The sequence below is a fragment of the Etheostoma spectabile genome, chromosome 24 (genome assembly GCF_008692095.1).
Source record: "Etheostoma spectabile isolate EspeVRDwgs_2016 chromosome 24, UIUC_Espe_1.0, whole genome shotgun sequence".
In the NCBI taxonomy this organism is placed as follows: Eukaryota; Metazoa; Chordata; class Actinopteri; order Perciformes; family Percidae; genus Etheostoma; species Etheostoma spectabile.
In genome coordinates this window covers 8,206,211-8,221,646 of record NC_045756.1, presented here as the reverse complement: position 1 = coordinate 8,221,646, position 15,436 = coordinate 8,206,211, and the positions used below count along the sequence as shown (strand labels likewise).

The window sequence follows — 15,436 nt, the reverse complement described above, 5'->3', positions numbered from 1 at the left end:
GCACCGAACGCACACATTCCCACACAAACCAGCGCCCCGTTCAACCATACATCACCTTGAATCTATTTCATCTCTGCCTGGACGCGGATGATAAGTTGATCCTTAGAACAAATTCCATCATAAGGAACAATCCCTGCTCCTGGCAGGCACACAAAAAAAGCCTTGATGAATGAGCTGTTTACCTACTTCAGTGCATGTAGTGCCGAGTGCAGGCCTTGCCCGCCAAAATGCCTTTTTTATTATGAGACTACAGAGCAAAGGGCAGCACAGCCTGCCCCTGTGACCAGTCACAGAGGAAATCTGATATTAGTTGTCAGGCAAAACATTCCTTATGAACAGATCTTGAGTCTGAAATATCACGACGTAATGCAATTATAGACGGATAATAAATCTGCCTGTATTATTGGTTGTTCTTTTTAAATTTGCATTCTGCATCTTTGGAGTTAATCACCTGCTGTGGTGTTTGCGACCCAGAGATCACCTGTCAGTGAAACCAGAAATGTCAAGCCATCGTTTCCCATGTCAGTGAAGAAAAAGGATAAAGCAAAACAAACACAGTGAAGGTTTTTAAGATTATTATCTGGGCATTTTATTTCCACAGGACAGATGAAGACATTAGAGGGAAGAGAGAGGGGGAATGACATGCAGCAAAGGGCTTCACGTCGGAGTCAAACCGGCGGCCCCTGTATCGAGGAGTAAACTTCCTATGTGTGCGCCTGCTCTACCAACTGAGCTAACCCGGCCACGTGAAGGTTGAATGTTTGTGGTGCTGCAACTGGCAAATAGTGACAAGCCAAGTATACATGTACTTTACATAAAGATATGTGTTGGAAACTGCGAGGCTAAAATCGTTTCTCTCCTTACAGTCAGTGTTGCTGTTAAAACTCAGAGAAACAAAATTGTTTCTTTTCAGCCCCACAAGCTCAAGGATTCCCAAATTAATTAGACACTTTATCTGTTTCACCAGGCAGCTTTAGTATTGCAGCAGAGAGAACAAAACCCCGAGGCGTTGGCTGGCCTCCTGCCAAAGGAACTTAGTCGAGATTTCTCCAACATTTGGCAGGTGGTTGGTCGGTCATTTCCCACCCAGCATGCACCTCACTGGCCTGGCCACAGATCAGACCAGCACCATCTCGGCCGCGTGGCTCTAACCTTGTAGCCCTGTCACTTTGCTAATAAAGAGACATGTGCTAATACATAGGAGCTGATGTAGCTCTTCATTCTGATTGTTGTTCCCTCATTGGAAGTGGCGGTTGTGTGAAAGCATGTAATTTGAGTGAGAAGGTTACCGCTATTTACTGTTTCATAAAAGGAAATGCAGGAAGGAGACGCTGCTTATGGTCATATTTCACAATTTGAGAAATACAGTGTGTCAGATAAGTAATGGAAACAACCCCAAAAGCTATTTTCATAATCCTGTGGAGTAAACCATGTTTTCAAAAACGTCCCGATCGCTTTTTTAATCGCCATTGCTGTCTTTTTAAAGCTGAAAAAAGTTCAACTTTTCTGGAAAACCCCACCCTTCGTCGAGCGCTTTTTGACAGCCGACCAATGACAGACCTGTCGTTTCCATAACGACAAGAAAAAAGGGACTCGGAGCACAGCGAGTTATGACAGGTGTCACTGTACAAGGAACTCACTTAGTTTTATCTAACACTATAAGCAATGCTCTCTCTCTCTCTCTCTCTCTCTCTCTCTCTCTCTCTCTCTCTCTCTCTCTCTCTCTCTCTCTCTGTTCTTTCTTTAGCTCGCTCAACCACTTTGTTTTATCTAACGTTAGCACCGCTCTCTCTCCCTGTACTTTCTCTAGCTCGCTTCACCACTCTGTTTTATCTAACGCTAGCATTAGCACCGCTCCACATAGCGCTCTAATATACTGTAGCAGTAGCTATTGTTCTAGCAACAAAAGTTTCTCTCGGCTGCTTGTTTTTGGAACCAAAACGCTGCCAACTTCTTCTTTTTTTAACAAAAGCACTCTAGTCTAGACTTTTTCTTGTCAAAAAGACGCCAAGCGTGAACATATCCTAATGCAGTGTTCTTTACATTTGTTTGACGGCTTCGGCTTCGGCCCTTACAGACAGAAGTTCCCAGATATGTTGTGCATTTGGTTGCCGTCTTCGTGTAAATGACCCCTCTTCACCCTCGGATGTTTGTATTCTTTCGGTTTGGCGCCAGCTGCGTGATAGACGTGTCACCAACTGTGAATTCTCCAGGCAATGAGCTGCTCTTCACACATGGGCTCACTTAGAGATTATGGATGTTGTGCTCGGTAGCTGGCAGGGTAACGTCTGTAATATCCGGTCCCAGTAATTCCAACATTTGCGTTTTCACATACAGCTCCTCTGCATAACATCTAGATATTATGCGTGGCATTGCTGCAAATTAGCTCTGCACACACCTCGATTGAACATTTAACCTCTGGGAGCTTAAATCAATTTTTGCTCATATGGTGAACACGTTGGCTGTTTTTCAGCCTTCAGGTCTGTTTCAGTGCATCTCGCTATCAGAGGAAAAGTATCCCCCTCAGCGTCCTGCTCTCGATGTCAGGCCCACCACTGCAAGTCAGATCCAGGTTCTTGGATTCGCCTCTACCTAACATGACCTCTTGGCCGCCACACAAAAGAATTTTTCCGAGCCGGTTGCAGATAATCAGTAATCTCCAGTCGCAGCATCTCTGCCAAGTTCACAATCTCTTCCATCTTCATATTACACTCTCTCTAGTGAATCACATCCCCTGTTTGCAGTCTAATTGTTCTTTAAAAAAAATAATGCCTTATCAGATTGTTCTGTGGTTGCAGCAATGTCTTGCACTCTTACGGTTTATTTCCTGTAAGCGTGGTGGGGACTGGCAGCTTAATCACTGCGGAAAAAGAGCCTCAGCCAAATGCCCAAAATGTAAAAAATTAAAATGTCAGAGTGAATTTTAGGAGCCACTAGGCAGCAAGTGGGGGTGGGGGTGGGGTATGGGGTGAGAAGCACTTAAAAAAAAAAAAAAAAGCCCCAGTGGATTGAGAAGTGGGTCGGTGTTTAGACGTTTTACTGGGGAGGCATTGCTGAAATGTCCGCAGCTAAAGTAGGTCGCGGTTAACCTTGATAAATCTCTTATACGACTGGAAGAGAGAAAGGAGCCGCTATAAAATGCTATGTGGTCATTTCTTTTCACGAGAAGGAAGGAAATTGTTCGGGGGGGGGCATGCATCTTTTTAAGGTGATAAAGATGGTGACTAGACTGATTGAACTTCTAATGGGGGACTTGGGTTTTCATCTTAATGCAGTAAAGGACAAACAAAGCTTATCCTTTGGACGGAGGTGATCAATTAAACATCACAAAAACGTTTTGGTTGATTGTGGGAGTTTCTCAAAAGTGTTAGAAGACGCATGTCTCACATATGAAGTTTAGGCCAAATAGATGTTTTTCTTTTCCCATTTACCCTGCATGAGCAGTGGGGCCTCACAATCAGCCATTATCAATTAACTAGACAGGTTGAGGAAGACTAAATAGCTTTTAGTCCTTAATTTTCCCTCCTGACGTTGCTTTTGCCTTTCCTCCTTTTGTTTCACTTGGTTAATTCTTTTATTTTGACACTCTGTGACACTTTTTTTTAGTTTGTGATGAATTGTACTATATTAAGAAAACGACCTTGCATTAACATCATGCAGCTGGAGTCGCCCCGACGCTACTTTTCTTTACCGATTTTTCTCTCCTACAAACCTTCATACGCCTGTGCCACTCAAGTTTGGCATTTCAATTCGTGAAATATCTTTACTGAGACAAAAGAGGCTTCGCTCTTTATTGCCTGGATGTGGGCTTGTGGGTGGAAGCCCTATTGTATGTCCTTGCACAATCGCTCGTGTAGGCTCTGCACTCACTGACATTATCCGCTTTGGTGAACTCTGAGCTGCGACTTAGTCAGAAGATTGATTTCTCTGCTTTATATCCTTCATATCCGCCATACTGCCACGCCAGCTCTTGCCCACCTTTGGCACACAGCGCTATAGGCAGCCGGCCCTTTATTGTCACCTCATTGCAGAGAAGTGATTGATTTGAGCTCTTAACGGCTGTATTTACAACGGAGCACTGTATTTGCAGTTCGCACGGCTCGCAGCTCCTTCTGACACAGTGTAACACCTGAAGGTATTGGAGGCGTTATCAATGGCGCTTTTGAGGTGTTGCAGCTTGCCTTGGCTGACTAGATCAACGACGGCCGGCTTTTTAGTCTTGCTTTTTGAATTTGAGTGTATGTTAGGTCAGTTTAGTGCGTTTACATATTTAAGTTTGTCTTAGTGTCCATACCCCTGCAGAGAGAGGAGCTTAGTTTAAACCACAGGCTGCTTCAGTGCTTTGCTCAAGGCATGCTGGACATCCTGAATGGGATAGTCGAAAACTTATCTCAGACCTTTCCTGTCAGTGCAGAGGATCAAACCAGGCATGGACAACATGTACAACCAAGATGGAAGGATTTCACGCGTTTGTTTGTTATATAGGATTTAGTATTTTTGGGTTCAGGGCTGTTGGTCGAAATTTCAATTCATATCCTCTGGGTTTTGGGAATTTATATGGTGATTTTTTCCACTATATTCTGACATAGTATAGTCCCAACAACTAGTGGACTAAAACAAAATAATCTGCAGATTTTTGAACACCACGTAGGATTTTCAGTGAACTAAAGTCATTAATAAGTCAGTTGGTTCCTACAGGCTTTAGACACAAACTAACATCTAAAATTATCAAGTGTTTATGGCTCGTTTTATCTTATTCATCATGGTTTTATTTTAGGGGTGGAATCTCTCGGCACCTCAAGATTTGATTTAATTCTGATTTATTTGATTATCGTTGCATCTCGATGCAACAATTTCTTTATGTACGTTTCCATGCGTGATTTAAAAAATACACACATAAATCTGAGTTTGGTAGATTTTGACATATACAGTATATGTCACACACGTTTTTTGATTATTTTCCCCAACCCTATTTTATTTATCCTACATCCGTGCTTCAGCACCACAAACACACCGTATTTGTTTTGCTGTTTGTTGTCCACTGCACACTCATTATTTTGAGTTGCCTGTAATGAAGTTCACACAGGAACTCGGGCTCATCCTTCCTGCTGCATTCATTGTAAATCACTCCAGAGTAAAATGGAAATGTGTATGCCAAGCACCCTGGATGTAACGTCCATGGGGATCAGCGCTAGCATGGTTAATGCTGTTACACCAGAAGTGGCTAATGAGCTAACCTTCCGCTTTACCTTTTGCATACCTCCCTGTAATTATTGCCTTCAGCTCCCGCGAGGACCGACGAGGGAAGCAATGCATTCATCCTCATCCAGGAAGAATAGAAAACCAGGCGCCACATATACAATGGACACTTAATCTGCTGAAGGGTCTGATGGAGTGGATGGCTTTACCCAAACATAGCTAGGGATGTTGCACCTCATTTTTATACAAAGCCATAGAATGCCTCATGGTATAGCATGGTATAGGCTATTTGAGGACAGGGTCTCCCAGAGGAAAACAGCAAATCTGTTTACTTATCTTTTTGTTGCCTCAGGCTGCATTCAGAGCAAATAAAAAGCAATCCAGGGGGGCCCGTTTGTGTGACGTCCTGTTGTTATTTAACACCCCAATGTAGTACAAGTAGACTTTATATTTCAAAGTTGCTGCTTTCTGTCGGATCACTTATAGATCTCGACGTTTCCTAACGCACATTAAGGCAGCTTCATTTCACTGAGAAAGAATAGAGAGGCATGAGTTATAGCTAGTGCTTTGTTGTTTGGCACACAGTCAGCTGTTCCTCAAACTCCAGGGCACTTCAGAGCTTGTGTTTGGTGTTTTAGAACTTTCTTGTGGCAGCGATAGAGGCAGTGATGTTTCCTGATTCCTGTACGGGACTTTCACACCGCCTCACTCAGACGTGTCTGATCGCCCGTTACATGATTGACGTCTCAAAAGTTGAGTCGGCCTCAACTTTCCGGCCCAATGCAGCCTAAACACACTACCCCCATTCAAAATGAACGGAGGCAAGCAACACCATAAATGAATGATAGGGAATCTAAAGGGCTCTTTCCAAGCACTTGTGTAGAACAAGTTAATGTCCTTCGCCTTGGCTTGATTTAGCAAAACTTGAGCAGTGATTTGAACTCACACCGTAAGACGTTTACCTTCATTTGGTGCCTCCACGCCGCCTGCCAGTTGTGAAATATGTCTTTATTTGATTTAACAAAATGTGTAATTAAAAAACAAATCTAGAAAATGATTGGATTGCATCAAAGGCATTTTCAAAGAGTCTGTCAAAGGGGGGTAAAATTTAAGACCACATGAACCACATGAGTCAAATGATGTCATCTTCCTTGTGGCGTTATTTATTCACTTTTGCACGTTTGGGCAAACTTTTTTTTTTTTTGCCACATATGCTGATATAATTTACCTTTTATGTGTCTAATGTTTGTCTTTGCTTCAATGTCTACATGCCGTTTGATCCATACATACCAGCACTGCTATATCATTTTTTTTTATCGTCATCGTGATATCAACTGGCGCAATAAACCCATTTCTAAAGACACTGAGATTTTTTCCCGTGTAAATTGAAAGAAAATATTAGCAGAAAACTGCACTTTTAAAATGTAACTCTCTTTTTTTTTAATTCAACAAGCAGTTTGTTGTATTTTAGCAGAATACTGAAGGTAGCAGAACTACAAACTTTCATTGTTTTTAGTTATCGCGAGTGATATTGTTATCACGATATTCAACAATGTTATCATCATATAGTTCAGCCCTTATACATACTTTCTTTAAGTGTGCTTTTTTGTTTGAATTCTGCATTTCCAACATACTGATGCTTGCTCCGCTTATTCATCAGCACCAGACTATTTTTCTCTTCTCACCATTTGCTCTCGAACACACAGGCAACAGTTCACGCTTGCACCTGTTGCTGTGAAATAGTTTTGGGGCCTTCATGGGAAATGGATTTGACGAGAGAAAGTGCCGTCAGCGCTGCTAAGAGGCCGAGTGACCTCGTCTGCCAGTGAAGTAGACCTCTCTCTTCCATGTGCAGTTGTTCACGTCGTTGAAAAAGAGACCCGCAGCGCTTCCAAGGGCCCAGGTTGGCATTAACTGGCTTTACGTAAGCAGCCATTTTATTGAAAAATAGATCTTCCCAAAGGTAACCTCCACTATGGGAGCTAAGCCCTAATTTGTGACTGGAGACACGGTCAGGGCGGACATGATGTTATTCCACTGGCAGAAGAGAGTGGATAATGATCACGTAATTTGGGGCATCACTCTTTATTTGTGCTTCACTTTTCCATTAAATCGGGGAGGGCTTTTGAGACATGACAAGTAACAATAAATAAAAGCTGGTAAGGTCAAAAGTGCATGTCCTTGCTGGCTGGAAGAATACAAAATGGGAAGTTAAAGTGAATAAAACCAGTAAACATAAATGCATAAGAAAGCCTATTTGTGATAAAAATCAAATCTTTTACCTCAAGAACAGAAAAACACGCTACAGACCCCAAAAGGAATTTGTTGGACATTGGAATTTAAGTAAACGTACATTGCTTACTACCGTTAAAAAAAGAGATCAACCAAGCATTGTGTACCATTTATTTACTTGATTAGGGCTGCAGGCACTGAGAAAGGTGAACGTGCTAATATTTTTTTACTCCCATCAGCAGCCTGATAGAAAAGAAGTTCATAACCGTGGGACACATGCACTCATTCGTCTTTCAGGGTTTGATAATCTGTTTTTTCACACAAACAAGTTGAGTCCCGAGAGGAGTTCGCTGGCTGTTAAGTGTCATTTTCAGCAGAAATGTCTAGTGAGCTAAGAACAAATGTAATCAAAAGGAAAAAACACCCCCTAATGAAATAATGAAACGGCTTTGTAATTTGGTTTGTTGGGTCGGACGGAGTGAGCAGCGAGCGATGATGAACATTGCATCCTGGATGACTGGGAGTTAACGTTGACATCCTAAAGGAGTGAAAAACCTACTTAGTGCACCTTTTGGGAGTACGTAATACAGGAAGAAATCCTGGCTTCCTGTGTGTCTGAAGCGTTTGGAAGCAAGCAAGCGAGTGGAGGCGGACTACCTTCAGTCTTGTCAGCAGTCTAAACCGGACTAACTCTCTGACAGGTGATGAGACGCGGCAGAAGCGCTAAACTGACAAGCTGTCATGCAGTGTTTTTCCCCTGGATATCAGTTTGTGAAAACATGCTGCCTGCGTTCATCCGCAGGAAATCAAGAGTCCTTTTATTTAGGTGGGGAGGGGAGTCAGTTGGCTCATTTCAGTTGTGTTTGTGAGCAGGATTTTGGTCTCTCTGCTTTTCTTTTTTTGACTTCCTCTCTGACCTTATTTTCTCATGCCAGGATAGTTTTGATTGCTCATCTTTAAAGAGCTTTCATTTTTTTTATTGGTGTATTAAAGCACTTAAAAGTACCACAGAAGTGATTTTTTTGATTTCTAGATGTTTGACGGCCTCACTATGTCTTCTTTGTCAATGACGGGATGAAAATAACCTTTTCATCTCCCAGCCACAGTGCCTTGTAAATCCTCAAATTCAAGCGCTGCAGGGTTTTTCTCAAGGTTCTTTTAAGGTTTGCCTGGCAAAATGTGTGAAAGAGTAATTGCTACTTTTAACCTTTAATCTCCTCCAGGAAAAGGCAACAATGCATGGATCCTGTCTTAACAATGACACAAAGAGAAATTAATAATACAATGCCCCCTTTGTCCTCTCCAGGTGCCATCCTGGGACGCTCGGAGACACAGGAGTGCGCCTACTACAACTCCAGCTGGGAAAAGGAGCGCACCAACCGCAGCGGCATCGAGCCCTGCTATGGCGAGAAAGACAAGCGGCGGCACTGCTTCGCCACGTGGAAGAACGTCTCGGGAACCATCGAGATCGTCAAGCAAGGCTGCTGGCTGGACGACGTCAACTGCTACGACAGGTACGCGGGAAGCAGCAGCAAAGCAACTAGAATATCTAGTTGAGATGTATAAATAATATATGGGCCGCACACACCCCGCGTAAAAAATACAAACGGAAGACTGCCCCTTTTCACGCTTGTACAGCGGATCTCCGCAGAGCATACGCACCAATACGCTGCTCTCGTGTCTACTGTAGTCCGTTTCATTGATTCTAGTGGAAGCAAAGTGTTGGAACATCCGCTCTGCATCCGTCACACGTGCAATGTCTTTTGAATCAAAAATTAAAATGAATAAAAAAAACAGGAAATCGGGCGCCCAGATAGCTCAGTAGGTAGAGCAGGCGCCCATATATTGAGGTTTACGCCTCGACGCCGCGGACCTGGTCTAGACTCCAACCTGCGGCCCTTTGCTACCCCCCCTCTCTCCTTTCATGTCTTCATCTGTCCTGTCAAAAATACAGGAAACAGGAAATCGGCAGCAAAAAATATCTGGGAAATAAGACTAGAATATCACCAAAACCAAAGTCAGACTTAGTCTTTTGAAAAGTTAGTTATGGTTTTATAACAAACTAAGTTTTTACACCTTCAAAAGTATGTTCCTCAATTAAGCCTTTAGAAGTCTTTAGTTTTTCACATGTTTCTCTGTCCCAGTGTGCAGAGTTATAACTGTAGCCCCAAAAAACAAAACAAAACGTTTCATTAACCAGCAGCTGCTGCCCACTTTTAGTTTAAAACCCTTCCTTACCTGTTCTCAGTCAGAAATACTCATTGTTTTTTGATTGTATATTTCATTTTTTTAAGTTGCTTTTTACATTTCACACGTTTTGAGTGTCCTCAAAACTCTGACATTTGGCTCTCAGTGACCTGCAAAATAACCTTTTTCAATGAGAAAACCGATCAAATCTCTGTTGATTTTTATGGGAAGTAGCTGGTGTCCTTTCAACACAATGTATGATTTGGGATTTAAAAGACCCATCGTCAAATACCAGAAAAAGAAGGTCAGACTGAAACCATGACAAAGACTACCAATGTATGCACCTACTTCTAGAGCACAAGCATTTAACAGTTTTGCACTTTATTTTAAATTATTGTACATGTCCTTGCTAAAAAAAGCTGTGCAAATGTTCATGCCAGCACATCACAAGGAGGGCTCGACTCTGAGTACACTTCTAATCACCGTGAGCACAGTTTAGTCCCTTTGTTTGCTTCCCCATCTGAATGACTGGCACAAGGCGGCAGGAAAATTGAAATTGCTGTGTGAATCTCTGAAAATGCATCCAGCCTGATGTGCGCGTCCAACCCCCAAACAGTGAACAGATGTTCAGAATGTGGTCTTCTCATCCTAGTTTCTTCCTTGCTAGAACATCCACCTGGCACCAGATGCTAGTTTGAGCCAGTTCTGCTTGGGTGTTTTTGGCATTTGATTGGTGAGCGATAAAGTTGCTGTAGATTCTACAGCCCGCACAGTTTGGGTACCTCTGCTCAGACGGCGCCGCCTCGCCTCCCTGGAGAGTCCCAGAGCAAGTCGAGGGCGGCTGCCACTTCCTTTGGCTTTTATCTGATGACTGTGTGAGTGTGAAAGAGAGAGCACGAGAGCGTGTGTGTGTGTGTGTTGTGTGGTGTGGTGTGTGTGTGTGTGTGTGTGTTGTGTGTGTGTGTGTTGGTGTGTGTGTGTGTGTGTGGTGTGTGGGTGTGTGGTGTGTGTGGTGGTGGTGTGGTGTGTGTGTGTGTGTGTGTGTGGGGTGTGGATTGTTTGTAGTGAACAAGCGTGTGGGAGTTAGTTTATAAATGTTTTTCTTCTGCGGCCGAGAGGAAGCAGAGGAGTGTGTGTTTGTGGTAAGTACGTGTATGTGTGTTGATGCTTTTTAGAAAATGTGTCTTCTGCAGTGAGTTCATGGAGAAGTGCACGCAGCAGATGATTGTGGTGTGTGTGTGGTGTGTGTGTGTGTGTGTGTGTGTGTGTGTGTATTTAAGTGTGCGCTCACTCACACTTAAATAAAATAGATTGCTTCCATGTCCTTTGCAGCGGGCAGAGAGGAGAGATTGGAGAGTTTCTTGTTTCTAATTTCCACCTCATGTCCTCTGCAGTAACGAGTGTGTGGAGAGGAAGGAGAGTCCCGACGTTTTCTTCTGCTGCTGTGAAGGCAATATGTGCAACGAGAGGTTCCTGTACACACCTGAAACGCCTCCACAGAGCGGCCCGCACCAATCAACCGCCTACAGTATGTACAGTCCAACACATACACAGCAGTATTCCACTGACATTTACAGCAGGTTTGTACTGCATTACACCACTTTAATTCCAGGTGAACCAGGACGTATGAAGAAAAACACAGTAGTAGGGAAAGTTACTCTTCAAAGTAGATTGTTGCTCCGGGCAAATATACGTAGACAAATATTTCTATGTTTAGATAAGATAAGCAAAAACTTCATTGTCTGCTCACACAGAATTTTTTTTGAATCGCCGTCTCCAACAATCAACAGATTGAAAACATCTGTGCTTAACATCTGTATGGTCACCCAACAAACATCTGACACACCTGTACGAGAGAGAGACACACACACACACACACACACACACACACATACACAGATGTATATTTAGCTTTTTGTTTCACAAACCATTGCCACAACATCCAGGCTTTTACTTTGAAAACATCATCCTCCCCAAAGTGTGTAATGTAAGTACTCGTGCTTCTCGGTGCTCAGGTCATAAAGAAAAAGTTTAAATGGCAACTTCCGGGTCACGCAATTTGCAACAGTTGAAAATATCAAAATTGGATGAAATGTTTTTCTTTTCTCATTTGAGCACAAAATTGGAAAAACAAGTCAAATAAGCAACATTTTGGTTTTTATTTAAAAGCAAATGATATTACGTTTACGATATATACATTTCCTTCGTTTTGAACTCAACAAGCAGTTTGTTGTATTGTAGCAGAATACTGAAAGCAGCAGAATTGAAAACACTAATATATGGTTATTTATTATCGCACGTAATATGGTATTTTTCCTCACATCAAGCAGCCCTAGTTGCTAATGTGTTAGCATGCGGTTTACTTTCACTTATTAAAATGATTTAATTGATAGTAGGCCCAAAGCACTACGATCAATCCAAATAATCTTTAGGAGCTATCACTCAATACTGTGAATGTTTACAGAGCAACAGATAGACAATACTTTAAGGCCAATAACCACGCTGTTAAGACTGAAATAAGCTGAGAGCAGAGACAGTCGGCTATTTACCCCAGAAGTTGCAACAATGAGTCTCTCGGGGTGTTTTTCTTCAGTAATTTGAGCGTTAGCTCGGAGTAACACACCTGATCTGCAGGGGAGGCAGGTATGACTGTTTTGAAAGTAAAGCGATGTCAATGCCTTGAGGACCTCAAATGTCAACCAGTGGCAGTTCTGGCGTCCTTGCACTCATCACTTTATAGCTAAATTGTCCAACAGGCCTGTCTCTCCGGATTCCTTTTAAATTTGACTCCCCGAAAAAGCTGCAGACATCCTGTAGAGCAAAAACTCTTTGACAATTGCCCAGAGTGCCCCGCGGTGCAGCTGGTGCAAAACCCCATCGTCCCCCACTCGGGGCGGGGGGGCTGTGGCGTTTGGCGTCCCAGCGTCGGCGCTTTGACAGCGCTGCCGAATCAGACTCTTACACCTTGTGATGGGAGGACAGGCTGAGCCAGCAGGCGTTACCCGGAGACTCCTGCAGGGGTCGGACACAGTTCAGAGCTCTGTTATTTTTGGCAGGCGGATTATGTTATGTCACGAGATGGATTTGCTAATCCTGCTGCGTGTGCGCATGTGCGTGTGTGTGTGTGTGTGTGTGTGTGTGTGTGTGTGTGTGTGTGTGTGTGTGTGTGTGTGTGTGTGTGTGTGTGTGCGCTGATATGATTCCTAAGCACAGTGGCTGTAAGCAGGGTTGGTGCTGCACTTAAAGATGACGTAGCACAATGTCAGGCCAATCGGGCATGCTGTTTTCTTTCTGTTTTCACCTTGACAATGTCTGTCATTTGAAAAAAAATATTTTATTGCTGTTTTTGTTTCTACCAAGATTAAATAAGCCTGTTATGAGTCATATCTCCTAATGCTTTATTCTTCTATTTTCTTTCCACTGGCCTCTCTCTTTCTCTCCCCACAGCCACCTCCAACCCCTTTTCCCAGAATCCCCAGCTCTTCAGCACTCTGCTCTACTCCCTGGTTCCCATCATAGGCCTGGCCGCCGTCGTCCTCTTCTCCTTTTGGATGTGGAGACATCACAAACTGGCCTACCCAGCGGCCCTCGTCCCCACACATGTAAGTCTTACCAGGGAGAGGAGAAATTAAAAACTACATAAGATTCTTTTTAAAAGTAAAATGAAACACAGCCTCTTTATACTCCAATCCATGACCACTTCTTCTGCCTTCATGTTGGGTCCACAACTCATCTGTGTGGTGCGTTTTTCCAGAGGTCACCTGTCAGTTAAGCAGCGTGGCAGGGACTGTGGTGTCCTGTTTCTTCCAAGTTGCTGCTCAGGCAGTTAGGGTTTCTCTTTTTGTCTGTTCAGCCAACTGTGGCCACGTGCGTCCCACTTTGTCTGTTAATCACAAACAAAGGGGAAATGTAATAAATGCATCGGTTCCCGCAAATGTTTTCTTTCTTGTAAACACATAACTTTAAGTGTGAACACAAAAGTCTGGGAATAAACATTGGAATAAAAGATAGCAGGGCTGCTCTATTATGAGTAAAAACATTGTAAAAACAATTATTTTGGTCAATATTGAAATCACGAATATTGCTCTCGTTGACTTTTGGAATAATGTTGCATTTCTTAAAGTTAAAAAACACTGAAACAAGTTAAACAAATCAATAGTGAAAACAGTGCAATTTTCCTTCTTTTCCCATTCAGACTTTTTTTTCCTTTCAGAACACAAGACAAGAGTCTACTCACAAAACATAATGAGCGTAATAATGATAATTATTATTAGGATTTTTCTTGATTAGATTAGTTTGGAGCAGAAATTAATATGACGATCTAAATTTGATCAATTGCACAGCCCTAAAAGATAGTTAAAGGGCAGTTACGCACAGAATACTCATACAGCAAGTCGGTTAAAAATCCCAAAATTGGTAATGCAGGAAATGCCTCATTCTGCTCTGGTTGACTTTGTTGATATTAAGTTCCTGCATGAGTCAATGCTCATTCGTTGCTCCTGTCTTAAGATAAGGCTTGTATTGTTTGACGTTTGCGGTGTGATACAGTAAATACTCTGGGCTCTGCCTTCTCTTTTCAACCAACCTTCAACTTTACCACTGCTCTAGTTTCTCAGTGGGCTAGAACAGCCTCGGCCTTTCCTGCCCCCGTGCAGCAGAGGGACAGCGCTACGGTCAGCCAGAACAGACACACCGTGCTGAGCGTTTACATTTTGGGATCATTGCTTTTTGCTGTTTCTTCTTCATGTGTTGCATAGAAGAATAAGAGGAGCCCTGGTTCTGTGTTCCTTTTTCCTTGATGGCTGTCTGAACTAGTCTCGCATAGCCAGACCTTCCTCCACAGCGCTGCGAAGGAGGGTCTGGCTAGTCTACACAGCATTGTGGTTGGTAGAAAAACGTGGGCTGGTTTATCGGCATTTCTTTAAACCAATCACAATCGTCTTGGGGGCACTAAGCGTCGGACAGAGCAACGGTGCCTCTGCTAAGTATTATTACCTATTAAAATCACTAGAATTGTTGGATTTTTGTATATGATAGTGTGGTCTAGAACTACTCTATCTGTTATCTTGAGATAACTCCTGTGATGATTTGAAACTATAAATAAAATTGAATTGAAAAAATAGAATTTGGACATATGTGGCTCAAACCACCTCCTCCGATCCGATCTCAGTGCGATCTGAGAGATTTTTCACCTGCACTTGGAGCTGTCCACTAGTGATCCGATCACTCAGGACCGACGTTACTGGAAAACAGGGTCTAAAGCTCCATTCTTGTAGGAGTGAGAATTACTCTTACTGTGTAAGAGAATTCTCTCTTACACAGTTTTTCACAATTTCAAGGCGGTTTTAAACCGACAGCAGCAGAGCTGTATTCTCTGCTGCTCGGCAGCGGGGGGAAAAGAAAATCCATGCAGAGCTTCCACAGTATGGAAGAGGAGTCAGGGGCCTCTGCATTATTGATGAGGCTTTATATAGGCAAACAAAACTAAACACAGAGACGCTCGCAGCTCTGCCTCGGAGGAGGAGGAGGATGCTGGTGGTGGGTGGGTGGGTTAGTGCGGGGGAGGGAGAGAGAGAGAGGAAGAGACATGCAATTCTTTCAATTTAGTTATTGTATTTGCACAGTGGTAAAGCATTGCACGGCAAGAGATGAAAAAGACAGTGACTCAAGAAAATCAGAAGACAAATGCTAATGGAAAACAACACCGCTAAGAGGCTTATGAAACATCTTACCTGGAAACAGAGAAATGAATAAATAAACAGTATAAAACAAAACGAGATGACCAAAGAAGAGCTGATCAGATGACTAATGGAGGGGG

The 15,436-nt window shown here is 43.0% G+C and overlaps 1 protein-coding gene and 1 long non-coding RNA gene across 3 annotated transcripts in view; one reads left to right on the top strand and one right to left on the bottom strand.

Moving 5' to 3' along the window:
• The window catches only part of acvr2ab (activin A receptor type 2Ab), a 57,115-nt gene that overhangs the window by 14,870 nt on the left and 26,809 nt on the right, over nucleotides 1-15,436 (top strand). For both annotated transcript variants that reach the window (XM_032506520.1, XM_032506519.1), the window contains exons 2-4: nucleotides 8,738-8,945; nucleotides 11,013-11,146; nucleotides 13,066-13,220. In XM_032506520.1, coding sequence (XP_032362411.1) covers nucleotides 8,738-8,945; nucleotides 11,013-11,146; nucleotides 13,066-13,220 — 497 coding nt within the window. The remainder of the gene's footprint in view (nucleotides 1-8,737; nucleotides 8,946-11,012; nucleotides 11,147-13,065; nucleotides 13,221-15,436) is intronic.
• LOC116674103 (uncharacterized) lies at nucleotides 1,770-2,044 on the bottom strand. The gene is made up of 2 exons (XR_004327976.1): nucleotides 1,952-2,044; nucleotides 1,770-1,888 (listed from the first exon to the last, which is right to left on the bottom strand). It is a non-coding gene; the product is annotated as an uncharacterized LOC116674103 (long non-coding RNA).